Raw genomic sequence first — 19,128 nt, 5'->3', positions numbered from 1 at the left:
GAACCAGCCATCAGTGCTATAAATGGTTCAATCTGTGACGAGAGTATTCCTGACTGAAGTGCTTTTGAAATTGGATGAATTAGTTTTATTATTTTAAACTGCAATAGAGTTCTTATTTCATCTCCATATTTTAACGTATTAGATGGACTTTAAAGTGGACACTTGGCTTTAAGAACTCGTTGCATGTGTTCAGCTAATGATGTGTAAAACGTCAGGTGTCTCCGATGAAATAAATAAGATTGCAGAATCAGATGTTGATGATGAAATATCACAGTGATGATCTTTCCCCCATGTTCAGGCTGTAAAACAAAGTGTATATATTTAAAGTTTTATTGGGTCATTTGTGTGATGGTGTGGTTATATACATTTTCCAGGGTTAGGGTTAGTTAGTCTGAGCTGTGGTGGGGGGGCCCAATGTGAGATCTGTTCATGGGGCCTTGGGGTCCTGGTGGGGCCCCTGATGGGAGGTGGTAGCAGCAGCAGCAGGAGGCCGGGTCCATAAGTCATTAACGCTACGTGTAAACTACAATGGATTAAATTCAGTGGACCTGATTGAACAGCCTGCGTTGATGTCTGAGAACAATAAAGCTATAAAGCTCTTAAACATACAAACACGACACATTCAGTGTTTTATTATTTCAGACTTTATTTCACATCATCACACAGAAAGCAGTTTTAAAAACATTTCTTGAGTTATTTTTAACTAAGGCAGACAATCATTTAAATGTGATATTAACAGAGAGATAAAAGAAATCATCAGAAGCAACAAATCTAGTTTTCAAACATCACAGAGACGACATTAGAAGGTTTTGAACGTGAGATTATATAAACAGAGTAGCAGGTAGTTTGATATTTATACAATTAATTACACATCATACAAATAAAAGACGACATGAAGCCGAAGGTTCGGAGTCTTTCTCTGAATCCAGCAGCTCGTGCTCGAGCTTTTCTCTGTCGGCCGTCTGCAAAGTTTCTGCAAGAAAAAACATCAAAAAGAGATTTTATTGATGTGACTTTGAACAGACTTCCAGAGACAAAGACAGTCATCAACTGACGGCAGATTTCTTTAGTTAGAGGATCACTCAGTGAGCTGTGTAGAGAGTGAGATGATAAAGGTATCTTACTATCTGATCATTAAGGAAACATGTTGAAGTGCTGGCTTCTCTGACAACAATGCAGCAGCCAGTATGTCCTCCTTCTAACTTTAGATTCTGCTCCTGAATGCTCTGGATTTGTTTGGACCAGAGAAGGTAGGCACTTTTAAGACCCCCCCCACACGGCCGTTTTGGACGCCCCTCGGTTTGTCAGATATGAGAGCAGTTATCAGGTCAACAGGTGTTGCAGCGATGGAAGCGGGTCAAGAGAAGTGGTTCAGATAGAAGTGATTGTACCCGACCTAAAAAGCCTCTGCATGTTTCTAATAAGCTCCACGAGCAGAAACGTGCTCAAACTAGGATCAATATTGGAGATGCTTTTGAAAAATGGAGAGAGGTTAGAACACAGAAAGGTTTACAGACCCATGCAGAGCTGGATAAACACTGAAGCTTCAGAGTCCACCACATGGTGACCTGTGTGAGCATCGACTCTACAAAGACTCATTGAAAACAACTAAAAAAATTAAAAATTTTGCCGCTCAGAAATATACGGCAGGTGAACACGTGTCCCTATGGGTGTATTTATATGTGGACAGTGTGTGTGTGTGTGTGTGTGTGTGTGTGTGTGTGTGTGTGTGTGTGTGTTCTGTACTCACACTGACTCATCCACAGTTTGAAGGTCATCAGGACGTTGAAGATGATGGTCTTGATGAAGATCAGCCTGAGGCCCACGACGGTCAGAGACATCAGGTTGACCATCGGGTCTGCACAAAAACAAAAACAGCAGCGTGGTCACGAATAGGAGACGAATCATTGAATAATCAAACATATGATTTAAAGACGAGAGTTTCACACAAACCTCGATTCAAAGGATCTCCACAGTCACCAGAGCCGGCCTCCACTGAAAGAATCGGACACAAAGACTTATTAACCGTCTTTAATGAATCCGTTAGATAGAAATGGTGACAGGAGGAGCGTCGTCGTCATGGTAACACAGTTTTATCTGATTCACACTTACATTCATCACATTTTTGTTTTTTGTCTTCAGTTGTTAGGACAGCGACCTGGGTGTACACGGACTCGCCAGATATCCTGACGGCCTCCGTGCCGCTGAAAAGCGTCTCGTTCACTTCGTTGATTCGGGTGAATCCGGTGGCGAGGCACGCCGCCGAGTCATTTCCCTGCAGTTTGTGGTAAGACGGCTCGTACTTGTCCCCTGAAAAACACAGAAAGAAACCCCAATTAACACTCGTGTGATGCTCGGCGGCCAGATGACCCCGTGTCCAGGTCGTCTGTTAGACATGGCTAATGACTGAAGAGAGGACGTCAGACAAACATGCACAGACGACGTTACTCACAGACACACACTGTGATTAACACACGTCAGGAAACACACACACACACCTGAAGCATCAGAGTGCTGCTTTTAAAATCTAGACTGAATGTTTGATCACAAAACTCAGAGCAACACGTCCTCACAGTTTGAACAAACCTTTGAAAGGGCTGTGTTTTATTTGTTTGATTGTATTTCTTGCTGCTGACCTATTTGAGTTTTGTCCTGTTTGATTCTGATGATTCATCCGTCTTTTTTGAGTTACAGCTGAAAGGTCGCTCTACTCTCTTCTCTCTCATCACAGAAAAACAAATCACACGTCTGATTCTGTCTTACTTGATCGTACGTAGAGTTTGGATCCTGTCCCAAAGAAGAGTTTTCTTGCAGCGTCATTCACACCGTGAAAGTTCTCACACCGAGAACCTCGACCTTGATTCAGAGACGATTCAACACTAGATGTCGTCCTTCAATCTTTGAGCAGATTTTTAATTGGTTGAGCAGTTTGGACCTTCAAGTCAAACGTTTGTCAAACGAAGTTTAAGTATCGTCACGATTATAGACAACTTTTCTTTCCATTCATTTGATTCCCAAATCAACACGCCGCTAACAACTTCTCCACATTGTGAAAATGGATTTAAAACACTTAAATTAACTTTAGTTAACCATTTAAATTAACTTTAGTTAACCAATATGCTTTAATCGCTCACATGCCAGAACTTCTTATGAGTTCATCAGAAATTTAAAATATGACAATGTGTGAAAGTTGAGTCGTAACTTCAGAACAATCAACTCACGAAACAGCATGGTTAGTGTTGATCTCTCTTTGGCTGAAGAGAACAAAACGAACGCTGACAAACAGAAATGTGCAAACATTAAAGCCCTGATGAAAACACTCTGCAGAGATATCTTTCAAATTGGAGTTTAAAAATGTTTAAAATGGATTTTAAGCTTCTTCAAGTGACTTACAGGTTTGAACTGTCAGCCTCGTGCCGGATCCAAACATCAGTTTGTCGCCTGCGTAATTCACACCGTGTCTCACTTCAGTGCAAAAAACACTGCTGAACAGATCACGAGTGAGTTTTTAATCTCTTTTAATGTGTTTGTTTTAGTCAAATTAAACTGAAATTGAAATGAAGTCGTTACGAGGTAAACGGTTGATTTTGACAATTGTCAGACCAAATGAGGCGTACAAAGCTTCTCTCCGCCGTCCTTACAAACTGAGTCGGGCAATGGTCGGTTAGGTCATGGCCCATATAGACGGAGGCTACAAACCTCCTAACTGCCTGGGTTCAAGTCCGGCTTATGGCTCCTTTATCGCAATGTCATACCCCACTCTGTCCGCCCGATTTCCAACTCTAAAAAAATCCTGTTACTACACTTTTGAAATACATCAAAGGGTCTAAATGCAATATTTCACTTCAGTGTTTGGATGGAAAATCTCACTGGGACATCACGTCAAACAGCAACAGAATATTACAAAATACTTACGCATAAATATCAAAGGGTTGAATTATCAGCATTAAAATAACACTGTATGCAGATGACGTCATTATATACTTCACTATTTTAATTAATAAAAACTGTCAAAATAACTTGGAGAATAAATAAAAACAAGGTTTCTATGTACATTAGGAAGTGTTACTGAGCTTTTTAAACACACTTACATCACCTTTTGCTTTATTTCATGTACTGTTAGAAATACTAAACGTCCTACGAGGGTTTAAAGTTTCATGATATTCAGAAGCAGATTCATCCAGCGTTTGTATTTCTTCATCACAGGGCTGTTTTTCTTTTTTAATTATTATGAGTTAAGACACATTTGGACTCACCATCTTGGATGATGAGTTTAATTCCTGATCCGAACTGGAGCTTTTGGTAACCACTCGTCGTCACACAGTTCACAGAGGCTGATCGATAACTGTGATCAGGTCAAAAAGCTCAAGCAACATTTGTACACATCGTGACCCTGATGAACGGCACGTGCCAAAATGGTCGGTCTAATAAAGTTAATCAAGTTGAGCTTTTTGAACTCTTCAAGCCGTTCACTGTCCGTGATGAACCTTGGTAGTTGGTGAAGTTGTGCCAGAAGACTCGACTCTGCTTCTTCAATAACTCTGAACTCTCACAAAGTGTCAAAATTATTATTTATTTAACGTCAGAGATCTTTAAATAAATAAATTTATTCTCGTTAGATTTCCCTACGTGATTTAAATTCTATGTTGATGTAAATGAGCCTAACTCACAATCTAACTTCTGTTTTAAAGATTTTAAAGAGCGAAGAGATGATCTAGACAGGTTGACCTTTACGTTTTTTATCTTTCGTTTCTGTAAATATTAACAAAATTTTTACGAGAGTCGTAGTACTCGAAATCAGTCTTGGTCTCAAGACGGGTCTCGAGATCACTATTTGAAGGTCTCGGAATCAAAAGCATTTTAAATCACTCCTGTCTTGGTTTTGGTCTTTTGTTGGTCTCTGAGGGTTCTGGTCTTGGGTATGTCTTGCTCTCAGTTAGTGTGGTTTTTACTCACTTTCAGATACGATGAGCTTAATTCCAGATCCAAAATGGAGTTTTTGAAAAGAATCTCCCGTCACACAGTTCAGGAAGTATGATCAAAAACTCCACATCTCTCAAACCGTGAATCGAAGGATTTAATTTAAGTCACGTCTCCTCTGATAATGACCACATTTCTGATGTCTTCCCGACGTCTCGACTTATTTATCTAATTATCTCAACGCTGGTTTAACGACTTGATTTTAGCCATTATCTCCAGGTCTTGAGTATTTAAGGAAAAGCAGGGTCGTTATCCCGAGACAACGAGAAAAATCAGTCGAGAGCTTGAGGAAACTTGTTATCACGGGAAGGTAAATAAAAACTAGTTTCAGATGAAAATAGTTTTAGGAGCCTCAGAGAAATGTATTAAGACAATGTGATCTTTGTATCCGTCACTTTTTAGATGTCTGTGTGTTTGGGTGTTGATACTCACTCCTGTTTATTGTTAATTTGGTCCCTTTCCCAAAGATCAGCCTCCTTCCTCCTGTTGAATCAGTCACACAGTGTCGCTACGCAGAACGCTAACATCCCGACCGACTGTTCCGTGAACACAGACTCTTTTTACTCCTTTTTAAACGTGTTTGATTAACATTTTAACATTTTAATTTAAATGGTGATCTCTTTATCTTTAAAATCGCTTATTTGATTGAACTGCACTTTGTGACTTTGTGTAATCAGAAGACTAGAAAAGAACTCTATAAGCTCAAGTCCATTTACCATTTGATCACGAGCCGCCCGTTTGGAGGACTACAGCCTCCATGAAGCATAAGCACTAACCACTAGGCCACAGGCTTCCCAATAGAACCAGTTTAATGACAAGTAAAATGTTGTATTGAATATCTGAGGAATGAAAGAACATTTGTTTTAAGCTCGTCTAAATGTTCAACACTTGGATACCTCACGTTTAAAAATGAGAATCTGTGATTTTAAAGATCGGTCAAATAAAAAAAACACGTCTGTTATGAGAGGAGAGGAAAAGGTCAACTCCTGCACACGGACTAAACTGCACCAAAACATCTGCAATGCTTCCAAAACTACAGAATGTCTGATGATTAAAAATTATCCAATTTCAGGTGTCTGGGACTTCTAATTGAGTTGCCATGGTAACAAACAACATTTATTTAAACTACAATCACATGGACGTTTACAAATCGTGAACCTTGACAACCCCATGTTTGTTTGTTTGTTCAAAGGCATTTCAGAAAGGTTAGATCCGGGTTAAAAAGCTGAATTGAATCGATTTATTTTAACCGTCAAATCAAGAACATATCTCACCTGGTTCAACAAAGAGTCTGGAACCAGAACCAAAGATGAGTTTGGTGTTTGAAGACACACTATAGACAACCCAACGACGAAAACCACAAGGTTTCAAACACTCCAACTACCTCGTCTTTATGTACACAAATCTAAGTTTCCCACGTCATATTTCAGAAGATAAATATTATAAAAATGTTCTTTATCCGAAGTAAAGATTCATCTTCTGTTTACGAGTGGCTCCATGACTCAGGGAGTTCAGATACTGACTCACTTATTTTCAGAGATTATTTTACTGGATTAAACGACGACGTTTGGAGCCAGAAACACAAATCATGTATATGAACAACCTGGCAAGTTAGAGCGTTAAAATTATGTTTTATAAATCGTGATAATTCGCTGAATTTTAATAGTTAATTGCGATTTAATCGCATCTTTAATCGCATGTTTGAAATTTCATTTTTAAGCATTTGAGAACTTGCTATTATGCTTTTATTTTGATCTTTGTAATGTCTTACACTGAGTCTAAGTCTTTTTGTAACAGATCCGAAAATTGTAATGTTTTTATTTAAAGGTGTACAGTTTGATATACAAGCTACCAGTGTCGAACTATATGATTAATACTTAATCTAAATTTATAATGAATCAGAAATCATTTATTTTCAAATGTTACTCACTCAATTCAACTCGGAGCTTTGAGCCCAATCCAAAGAAGATCTTATTCCCAATGCCGTTCACACAGCTCAAAGACCAATGACAGAAACCCTGATATCCCCTCGATGATTTAAGCACCAACACACATCATTCTGTCGCTAGTTTTTGGGTTGTTTTTTGTGTTTAAAGTAAGTTTTTGAGCCTAGGGGGAATATTCGACCACGAGTCGACTATTTCTGCACAAATACGTAGAATCAAATAAATGTTTCAGTAATAAAGCTTTTAGTAGAAACAGTTTTAACTGAGGTTCAATGTGTTAAACTCAGATTTACTTTAGTATTCCTGTAAATAGATCACCCTTTGACGTATATACGTATAAGTACATAGTCTGAATTATTAATTTCTCGGATATCATTTTTACATTTCATCTATTTCATCAGACGGGTGAATGGCAAGAATAACTCTTTCTAGAAATGCAGAAAAACATTTGACATTTTTTTGTGCAATTAAACTTACCCAACATTTAACAAGACTTTAAACGGTTTAATATATTTATAATACAACTTAAGAAGAATAAGAATAAGCTGAAAACAAAGCTTTCCCAGTTAAAATGTTTAGATTTTTTACTTTTTAAGAGACATTTTCTTTTTTTGGCACGTAACTGTCGTGTTTTTGTACTCCCCTCGAGTTGTGTCACTACAAAAGGACACCATTAATTACGAGTACGGAAATGTTGCCAATGTTTTTGTGCAATTAAGTCAGCGTGCAGGAGTTTGCCAACAATGTTTGGTCATAAAAATCAAGAAATTACCCCACTTTGGGTTTCTAGGACTTTATTGTTGTTGTTGTAGTGTCATTTCATTTTTTTCTAGAATCATATCAAAGTTTGAAATTCTGGTATCATGACGACCCTCGTTATGGACAAATGTTTTTTTGTAATTTCAATAAACTGTAAAATATGTCATAATAATGATTGAACTTACTGTCCTCCACGAACAATTTGATGCCCTCACCAAAAATTAGTTTCCCATATCCCGTCCCAGTCACACAGTGTTTGTTCTCGCTACAAAAAGTTCAGCACAATGAACCCAACAGAGACCAATGTAATCACATCATCTGGAAACAGTCGAACTTTTTACTAACGTACCATGATAACTGAACTAATAAAGGGTCCTGTTGGGTTATAAAGAATTAAGTTTAAAAACAAAATTGTCGGAGGAAAAAATTTCAGATTCTGAAGATTTCAAGGGAAAATTTCTAATTTTATGTGAATTATGAAAAATGTTACCATCTGGGCACATAACAGTCGGGTTTTTTGATTCACCTCAAGTTATGTCTTTACAAAATGACACCTTGAATTACGAGTACAGAAATGTTGCTTATTTTTTGTGCAATTTAGTCTTTGTGCAGGAATTTGCCTGCAATGTTTGGCAATAAATAACAAGGAAATTACTCCATATTGGGTTTCTAGGACTTCTATTTTTGTTGTCATAGCATCTAAGTATTGATATCTTTTAATTTTAATAGAATTAAATCAAAGTTTGCACATTCTGGTATCATGACGACCTTCGTTATGGACAAATGTTGATGATAGATTTAATAAAATGTAAAAAATATAAGTCATTATAATGATTGAACTTACTGCCCTCCATGAATAATTTGACGCCCTCCCCAAAAATAAATTTCAGATTTGCCGTCCCAGTCACACAGTGTTTGTTCTCGCTACAAAAAGTCCAGCACAAGGAACCCAACAGAGACGAATGTAATCAGAATATTACATCTGGGCTCATAACAGTCGTGTTTTTGGATTCACCGCCAGTTGTGTCACTACAAAAGGACATCTTGAATTATGATAATGGTTCTGTTGCTAATGTTTTTGGGCAATTAAGTTGTGCAGGAATTTGCCTCCAATGTTTGGTTATATAATATATCATTTCATTTTAATAGAATCATATCAAAGTTTGAAATTCTGGTATCATGGGACCCTCGTTACGGACAAATGTTGTTAGTAGATTTAATAAAATGTAAAAAAACAAAAAACAATTCTAATAATGATTGAACTTACTGTCCTCCATGAACAATTTGACGCCCTCCCCAAAAATAAGTTTCCAGCTTCCCGTCTGAGTCACACAGTGTTTGTTCTCACTACAAAAAGTCCAGCACAACAACCCAACAGAGACCAATGCAATCACATCATCTGCAAACAGTCTAATTTTTTACTAACGTACCATGATAACTGAATTAATAAAGGGTTCTGTTGGGTTATAAATAATTATGTTTAAACAGCTTTAACAGATGTTTTCAGGATGTTCGCGAACAAAACTGTCCCAGTAAAAATATTTAGATTCTGAAGTTTTTATGGGAAAACGTGCAATTTTATCTAAATTATTCAAGAATTTTCCGTCTGGGCACGTAGCTATCACGTATTTTGATTAATCTTAAGTTGTGTCACTACAAAAGGACACCTTGAATTACGAGAAGGGAAATGTTGCCAATGTTTTTGTGCAATTGAGTCAGTTGCCTGCAATGTTTGGTCATAAATAACAAGAAATGATCCCATGTTGGATTTCTAGGACTTCTATTTTTGTTGTTGTAGTGTCATTTCATTTTAAAATAGAATGATATCAAAGTTTGAAATTCTGGCGACCCTTGTTAAGGACAAATTTTTGAAGATTCAATAAAATGTAAAAATATAAGTCATAATAATGATTGAACTTACTGTCCTCCACGAACAATTTGACGCCCTCCCCAAAAATGAGTTTCCAACCTCCCGCCTGAGTCACACAGTGTTTGTTCTCGCTACAAAAAGTCCAGCACAATTAACCCAACAGAGATGTATGCAATCACATCATCTGCAAACAGTTGAACTTTTTACTAATGTACCATAAAAGCTGAACTAATAAAGGGTTCTGTTGGGTTATAAAGAATTGTTTAAAAACAAGTATTTTTGTGTTAACAGTTTTAACTGCTGTTGTCAGGATGTTCAAGAACAAAATTATCCCAGTACGAATGTTCAGATTCTGAAGTTTTTATGGGGAAATTTGTAATTTTATCTAAATTATTCAATTTTACCATCTGGGCACTTAACTGTCATGTTTTTGTATTCCCCTCGAGTTGTGACACTACAAAAGGACACCTTGAATTACAAATACAGAAATGTTGCTAATGTTTTTGTGCAATTTAGTCAGTGTGCAGGCGTTTGCCTACAATGTTTGTTAATAAAAAAACAAGAAATTACCCCATATTTGGTTTCTAGGACTTCTATTTTTGTTGCCGTCGTGTCATTTCAATATTTCTAGAATCATATCAAAGTTTTCAATTCTGGTTTCTTGACGACCCTCGTTACGGACAAATGTTTGTAGATTCAATAAAATTTGAAAAATATAAGTTATAATAATGATTAAACTTACTGTCCTCCATGAACAATTCGATGCCCTCCCCAAAAATAAGTTTGCGACCTCCCGTCTGAGTCACAAAGTGTTTGTTCTCACTACAAAAAGTCAAGCACAACTAACCCAATAGAGATGAAGTTAATCACATCATCTGCAAACAGTCCAACTTTTTAAATAACATACCATGATAACTGAACTAATAATAATAATAAGGGTTCTGTTGGGTTATAAATAATAATGTTTAAAAACAACTATTTTTGAGTGTAAACAGTTTTAACTGATGTTGTCAGGATGTTCAAGAGCAAAATTGACCAAGGAAAAATGTTCAGATTTAGAAGTTTTCAAGGGAAAATTTGTAATTTTATTTGAATTATCTAAAATGTTACCATCTGGGCACGTAACAGTCGTGTTTTTGGATTCATCTCAAGGGTTGTCGCTACAAAAGGACACCTTAAATTACAAGTACGGAAATGTTGCCAATGTCTTTGTGCAATTTAGTCAGCGTGCAGGAGTTTGACTGCGATGTTTGGTAATAAAAAACAAGAAATTACACCATATTGGGTTTCTCGGACTTCAATTTTTGTTGTCATAGAATACACAAAGTGTCGATATAATTTCATTTTAAAATAATTAAATCAAAGTTTGAAATTCTGGTATCACCATGACTGTCGTTACAGACAAATGTTGTTTTTTAGATTTAATAAAATGCAAAGAAAAAAACAAAAAAACAACCCTCAATGATTGAACTTACTTTCCTCCACGGATAATTTGATGCCGTCCCCAAAAGTAAGTTTCCCAATCCCCGTCCCAGTCACACCGTGTTTGTTCACGCTACAAAAAGTCCAGCACAATGAACCCAACAGTGACGAATGTAATCCCATCATCTGCATACAGTCAAACTTTTAAATAAAGGGTTTTGTTGGGTTATAAAGAACTGTTTGAAAACAAGTATTTTTGTGTGTTAACAGTTTTAACTGATGTTGTCAGGATGTTCAAGAACAAAATTGTCCCAGTACGAATGTTCAGATTCTGAAGTTTTTATGGGAAAACGTGTAATTTTATCTGAATTATTCAAATTTTTACCATCTGGGCACTTAACTGACATGTTTTTGTATTCCCCTTGAGTTGTGTCACTACAAAAGGACACCTTGAATTACGAGTAGGGAAATATTGCCAATGTTTTTGTGCAAGAGATTTGTAGATTGTGTAGATTCAATAAAATGTAAAAATATAAGTCATAATAATGATTGAACTTACTGTCCTCCACGAACAATTTGACGCCCTCCCCAAAAATGAGTTTCCAGCTTCCCGTCCCAGTCACACAGTGTTTGTTCTCGCTACAAAAAGTTCAGCACAACGAACCCAACAGAGACAAATGAAATCACATCATCTGCAAACAATCAAACTTTTTATTAACCTACCATGATAGCTGAACTAATAAATGGTTCTGTTTTTCCTGCTTGTTTTTTAAGGTTTGTGATATAAAATTCTAAATCATTCCCTATGCAGTCTAACTGAATGCTCCATGGTAAGGATGTTACTCACAATACGATAAGCATCACAACACTGGGTTCACTCGATAAAAAAAACCTGTTCCTTATTAGTCCTAAAAATCAAAGTCATACTGTTTTGATTTTGACGTTATATGGTCCTAAAAAAGTACTAATAAAACAAGGCATGTTTCTTCTTTATAAAAGTGACATTGATATTATCGCATGTAAATAACATTTTTACTGTTTGTTCCTCGTGTCCGCACTGAGCACGGGGAAAAGAGCGTTGTCTGCAGGGATCTTTCTCCAGAAGGACTTAAAACTGGCATTTTTTTCTGAATAATTTAATATTCAGTCATGCATTTAGATTCATTTTTATCCGTGTCACTACCAAATAAAACCTTAAATTGAAGTTATTCCTCAGATCATTGTGTATTGCTCTTTTTGTCGTAGAGAGTCATGTATCTGCAGATGTTCCTTTTTTCAAAATATAGTCATGATTAGTGTTTATAACAGATTAGAAGTGTGAGATTAGGATTCTGACGACTATCAGCAGTCTGTTTAGTCAACTTTATGTTCATGAAGTCGACAAAGAAGATATGATTTTTTACTTTTCCCTGGATAAAATGAAAAACATCACATAAAAAAAAGTAATTATGAATAAATAAATACTCACTGGCGTCAACAGTTAGCGTGACTCCTTTGCCAAAAAAAATCTTCCAGCCTGACGTAGTTCCAGTCACACAACATCAACACTCAGAACAAAAACTGAGTCACACTGAAACTATTTAAGATGGGTTTTTGTTTTACAAGAACTGGCTGCTTTATCGTTTTTATAAAGCTGTCTTATGAGTTACACATGTGGCCCACCTCAGTGCTCAATGCAAGTTCATTTCAAAGATAAATAAAAGACATGACAAAATCTGCCATGACAAATTTCAGCACAAGTCACCAAAAAAAGAAAACACCATGCATTCAAAAAATGTATTAGAACTAGGGCTATCTAATTATTTAATTTTTAATCACAATTAATCGATGAATTTCAAAAGTTAACCACGATTAATCACATTTGTAATTGTCATGTTTGAAATGTCACGATGACAGCCCTGATTTAAATTTCATTTTTAAGGGTTTATCTTTGGGCCTTCCATGCCTCCATCCAGAGACAGGACAGTGGACACAGCAAGAAATCAGGGAGGGGGAGAGGGGGGGTTAAAATGCAGGAAAGGAGCCGCAGGACAGACCCGACCCTGGGTCGCCCGCCTGGAGGACTATGGCCTCTGCACGTGGACCAAAAATGCCACAAATCAGAACTTTTCAAAGCATAACTGGCTTAAACTTTTTTTTTACTACTATCCTGACACAAACTGAGGTGTGTTAAATATTTGATTCCTAATGAGGAGCCTGTGTTGGTACTCACTGGACTCGACACAGAGTTTGGTTCCTCTTCCAAAGAACAGTTTGAGGTTTGCTCCTCCAGTAGTCACACAGTGAATTAGATCTGCACCAGAACTACAGGAGCTGCCTCGGCCTCAACACGCTCATCATGACAGAAGTTATAAACTACTGATGAAGTTAATTAAAGAGCGATAAGGAGGATACAACATGACAGATCATCTGCACTAATAGAACTCATTATGCTAATTGTTAGATGCCCTGATGAATGACCAAAAGTTTAAAAATGGCATTCAGATTCCCGATTTGTTCACCAAAAATTGCAGAGAAACTCCTGCACATGGTCCTAATTAAACAAATAATAAGCACTGGCAACGTTTAAATATATGAAAATGTTGCCAAAAAAGCGCTGAAAAAAACATTCTCCTCATTGAAAACAACAAGAAAAAGATGCTGGCCCTCAGAAAAAATCACTACACTTCTTTACTTCCTTTAGCAAATTAATTTTGTGTTTATAGTCGTCATGGTAGCAACTACAAAACATTTGCACATATCAACAGATTGTTTCCTCTCCCTCTCTTTTCTCACGAAGTAGAAGTTATTGTTTTGACGCCTCGGACGCCTTTGATTACATGGATCATTGAAACAACAGATTTTAGAAACGTGGTTCTGGAAAATCAAAGTGGCGGACATTTAGAGAACTTTATGCTAAAATTTAAATGATTCTTACTCACTGGTTTCCACGGTTACTTTGGTTCCTTCTCCAAACGTCAGTTTAAAGTTTCCTGATCCAGTAGTCACACAGTGAATCTGAGCTCAACAATAACCACGTCACCTCACGGTCACGGACGTCTTCAGTCGACACTGATGTCATGAATTCAGAAGATTACTTTTAAACGTTTTAAAATAAAGGATTTAAAGGGTTACCGCAGAGGGTCCCAACCTTGTTTGGAACAAAACTCTGGTGACCCCAGACGTCCAAAACACAAACAGCTTTATGGTCAAATTATTATGTTTTCAATCATGTCATAGTTTCTCTACTGTGGTCCAGTAAAAATTCATCTCAGAGCACATTTTTTATTTAATAATTTACTCATATTTTTATTTCATTTATTCCTACTGCTGTGTTGTGTATAAGAGCTATTGTTCTGACTCAAGTATGTCTGATCGAGACAAACGTTATATGAAAAAGGTTTTGATAAAAAAATGTACCTACTCTAAAAAAAAAACAGACTAACAGTTAGCCATGAACAGCTTTATCACTAATTTCAGCTCAATTAATCAGAAATCAAACCAGTTTAACTACCAGCATCTCAAACAGGTCGAAGCTTTTAACTAAAATACTTAAATCTGTTATGCTTATGAGCATTTTAAAATGACCTTTGACGTATAAACACAGCTGAGACACTTAAAGAGATGAAGTCATACTCACTGGACTCGACCGTTAACTTTATTCCTCTACCGAAAAGTAATCTTCTGTTTCCTGTCGTAGTCACACAGTGTTTCTGTCCTGACCGATAACTAAACAACACATTCACATCGTCTGCATACAGCAACATTTGAGTTAATATTACAGCTTAATACATTTTAAATCCTGTTCATTTAATTTGGACTTTTACAAACCATGTAAATGTTGTTTTTTCTACTTCATTACAAAATTTTTAATACGCTTTTTAATTATAAGGGTAAAAACTGAAAGTTTAAAGAAGCAGTATATTTCTTCTTACTCACTGTTTTCTACTGTAAGTTTGGTCCCTTTCCCAAAAATGAGCCTCCTGTTCGATCCAGAAGTCACACAGTGTTTCTGTCCTGACCAATAACTAAACAATACAATCACATCGTCTGCACACAACATGGTTTTAGTTTATATTTCATCTTAAATATATTTTGATTCCTGTTCAATACATTTGAAATTTGTAAAAAAAAATGAATTGATTGTGGTTGTTTTTATATATATATATAATATGTATATGATCACTGCCCTGGCAACAACAATTGAACTTCTTGTCACCCAAATTATTGTTTTTGATAACCTAAAATTGCAGGCAAACTCCTCTGTGCTGTCGAAATAGTACGTACACAACATTTTGTGTAATTTAGTTTATCACATCATCTGCATACAGAATATTTTTTGTTTATATTACAGCTTTTAAATCCTGTTTATTTTATTGGGGCTTTGAAAAAAAGTAGTTATTTCATCTATCTTGTATTTCTTTAAAAAGGCTTTTCAAACTATGAGGGTAAAAACTGAAGCAGTATACTTCTTTATACTCACTGTTGTCTACTGTTAGTTGGGTCCCTTTCCCAAAAATGAGCCTCCAGTTGTTTCCAGAAGTCACACACTGTCTCCGATCTTAACGATAACTTCCTGAACCATTTTGTTACCACTTTTTAACATCGACAGCTAATTAGAAATTGACAAAGAAATGTCAGCTTTTTACAGCAGATTAACACAAAGAACTGTGACTGTAAAAAAACAAAAACATAAATTAAAAATGAATTAATCTATCCATTTACTTCTTGCGTGTAAGAGAGCGGCCTTAGTGGGAAAATTGTTTGGATTAAGCGTGATTTTATTTGCATTCAATGATTTAAAGGTGGTAAAATGGTCAAATGAAGGACTTTTTAGACTAATGCTCTATATATTTTGAATCTTACTGTCAAACTAAGCAAAGCTTAATGAATATCATAATTCATGTTTAACAACTTCCTAACTTTCTGTTACATAGCTTGAGTGATATTTTTCTGGATGTAGTAGTTTTAATTTTTCAAGATACAAAAACACCTGACAATGTCAGCTGATCCACGACGGTCAACGTAACTACATTAAGATAACTCTTTAAAATAATGTTTTGATTCTTATAAATCTGAGAACCTATTAATTTAATTCAATTCTCTTAATTTGTCAAAGATTTGATATTTCCCTCATCAACATTTACAGATGGCAGTGTGAAGTTACACGATGAAAGAAACAGTAAATCATTCAAAATGTAATCTTTATACTCACGGCTCTGGACGGTTAGTTTGGTTCCTTGACCAAAAGTTAGTTTGTAGTTTCCAGAGAGAGTCACACAGTGAATGTGACCAAAGCGTGAACTACAAATCCTACTTCCTCTTTGAAACACATTTATTATTTTACTTGGAGAAAACGTGGATTCACTGAGTGAAACAAGAACACATTATGGTTTATTTGGCTGGATAGTTTATGAATTTAAGCACGTAAATAATTCACCTGCCACAACCTTTAAACGTCTCGCCCCGACTACCACTCGGTCTTAAGATTTATTAATGGTAACGCCACATCATTGTATTTTTGTGGTCCTCTCTCACAGAAAGACTTGATTTACATCGGTATCTTTTTATTTATAAAACTCTCAGAGGATAATGACCGTCATACTTAACAGAACTCATACATGCTTTTTCTTATTCTACACCAACAAGAATCAACATATCCTTGGGGGCAATGAACATTTTAGAAGCATGATTTTAAACCTCCTAACCTCTGTTTTAGCCTCTGTTTGAGGCTTTTCTTACTCTCTGTTATTTACTTATTACTTTAAATTATACTTCTTGTAAATCACCCAGTTAGTTGGTTTTAGTGACCTTGTATTTGTCTGTCTTTTGTTTTTTTTCATGATTCGTTGTCAGTCTTTTCATAGATTCAGACTTTAAGTAATTGAGATTCTAAAATGTTTAGAGATTTTCACCGAGAGCATTCAAATACAACTTCAAATACACGTTTTCTCTTCATGTACCGGGATGGAATTTTGAATATTAAAATCATCTGAAAAAATATTTGCAATAGGAAATTAAATGAATAAACTATATTTAACCATTAAAGCTTCATTGATTTTCACTTATTAAATGGGAGGAGCATTTTTAAAACGTTTTGGAATAATTTCTACTTTCACTGTTTCACTAACCGTAAACCAGTCGATGGAATACCTCAAATATAACGACTTACTGGCTTCAACATTCAGTCGGATCCCCGATCCAAAGAGCAGCTTGTAGGTTCCAGTATTCACACAACACTAAACACCACGACACAAACTCTGCAGCAGCACCACTATCATGCCTTCAACGCTCAGCAATTCAAACATCATTTCAAATCTGTTTTTATATATCTTCCTTCTATTAATCCAAAAACATAAATGTTCCTTTAACATGGAATGAATACTTGTATAAGTAAATATCCTACACACATTATTAAAGATGTCACTTTACAGTTTGGGTATCAGCGTGCGTGGTTTATTAGGTTATTAAGTGTTTGTTTTACATGAAGTAAAATCCATGAAGGATCTTCTACAGTCACCGGTCCACATCAGAGAAAGTTCCCTAACTCTAAGGTTTGAGTTAGTGTTTCTCAGTTTGCAGGATCCCGTATGTGGAATCAATGCCTGTCATAAATGAAGTGTGGGATGTTGTGAAGCAAAATATAACAAAGACCTAAATGTCTAGTTGATGGTTGGTATGAGTCCATGTGGTACAAGAGAGAGCGAGGGCCACCCTGGCGTTGGGACGTTGATGTGTAATTCAGACAGTGTAAAGCAGTTTGCCTGCAACTTCTCCTACAGACCTGTCTTATGAAATAGTTGTTTTATATAAAAGCGTCTGGACTTTGACACTATCGATCATTAAAATAACAGAATTAATCTTTTTAAAAACACGGTGGATCAAAACATATTAAACAGTTTGAAAACCTAAATCAGTACTTACTGGCTTCAACAGTTAATCTGGCCCCCCGTCCAAAGAAGATCTTAAACTGATTCCCAGTATTCACACAACATGATGCACCATGACACAAACTCAGTCTGGTCTACGTGTCATCGACTGATCCAAACTTATGTATTTAAAGAGGATATTTAAACTTTGGACTTTATCAGACCTGTACTTTCCAAACACAACAAGCTAATATTAGCTCAGATAATAATTATAATAATAATAGATGTTTTTTGTGGATTAATGTAATGACAAAGACTGACCCGTAGAGACTGACTTTTGTTCAACACTGTGTTTCCTAAAGTCAGATATTTCACTTTCAAATGAAAATAAACCAACTTACTGTCATCAACATGAAGTCTTGTTCCACTTCCAAAGATAATCTTACCACTAGACGTGTATGTCACACAGTCTGAAGCTTCACTACACAAACCTCACAGACTAACTCAATATACAGATGATACTCTGATTTTCTTTGGTTAAGAAAAGTCAATTTCATGAACCTAAACAGTTAAATAATAATTTTAAACATCTCTTTTAGTTTTGTCAACAGCTTAATTTAGAGAGATTACTTTTAATAACTTTTTTTACTGAAGTCGTTAACAATAAAAGGTTAAACTGACAATCCTTCGCATATTTAGACAGATCACACAATTTTAAATCTTTGGATAACTGCAGCATGTTTCAGATCAAACAACAACTGTTTTGTTTTCCGGAAAGTGCACTTCTGATAATAGTATAATTGCTTATATTTTTTTTAATCTATTTTGTAAAGATTTATAAAGAAAATCCTATATAAGTGATGTTTTAGATTTATATCAGTACTTACTGGTTTCAATGGTAAATCTGGTTCCACTTCCAAAGATAATCTTGTTACCACCATATGTCACACAGTCTGATGCTTCAATACACAAACCTCACTAAATAAACTTAATATGCAGATGATACTCTGATTTACTTTATTTGAGAAAAGTTTACATTTTGTTTAAAATGTAATTTTCATAAACCTAAAGAGTGAACTATCTTAGTTTTTGTCAACCAACTGCTTCATTTAAAACATTAACTTTTACATTAACTGTTTTAACTGAAGTCGTTAACAATAAAAGGTTAAACTTACAATCCTTTGAATATTTAGACTCATCACAAATAACTGCAGCATGTTCCAGATCAAACAAGAACTGTTTTGTTTTCCTGAAAGTGGACTTTTTAGACGAGTGTGAAAGCTCATATTTATTTCTATCTTGT

The 19,128-nt window shown here is 35.8% G+C and overlaps 1 gene segment (V, D, J or C); it reads right to left on the bottom strand.

The window, feature by feature from the left end:
* Positions 1-626: 626 nt before the first annotated feature.
* The window catches only part of LOC132978556 (T-cell receptor alpha chain constant-like), a 34,697-nt gene continuing 16,195 nt past the window's right edge, over positions 627-19,128 (bottom strand). The window contains 4 exon segments of the C gene segment in view: positions 627-973; positions 1,751-1,858; positions 1,954-1,995; positions 2,113-2,310. Coding sequence covers positions 972-973; positions 1,751-1,858; positions 1,954-1,995; positions 2,113-2,310 — 350 coding nt within the window.

Source organism: Labrus mixtus, chromosome 8 (genome assembly GCF_963584025.1).
Source record: "Labrus mixtus chromosome 8, fLabMix1.1, whole genome shotgun sequence".
In the NCBI taxonomy this organism is placed as follows: Eukaryota; Metazoa; Chordata; class Actinopteri; order Labriformes; family Labridae; genus Labrus; species Labrus mixtus.
This window is presented reverse-complemented; position numbering and strand designations above follow the sequence as displayed.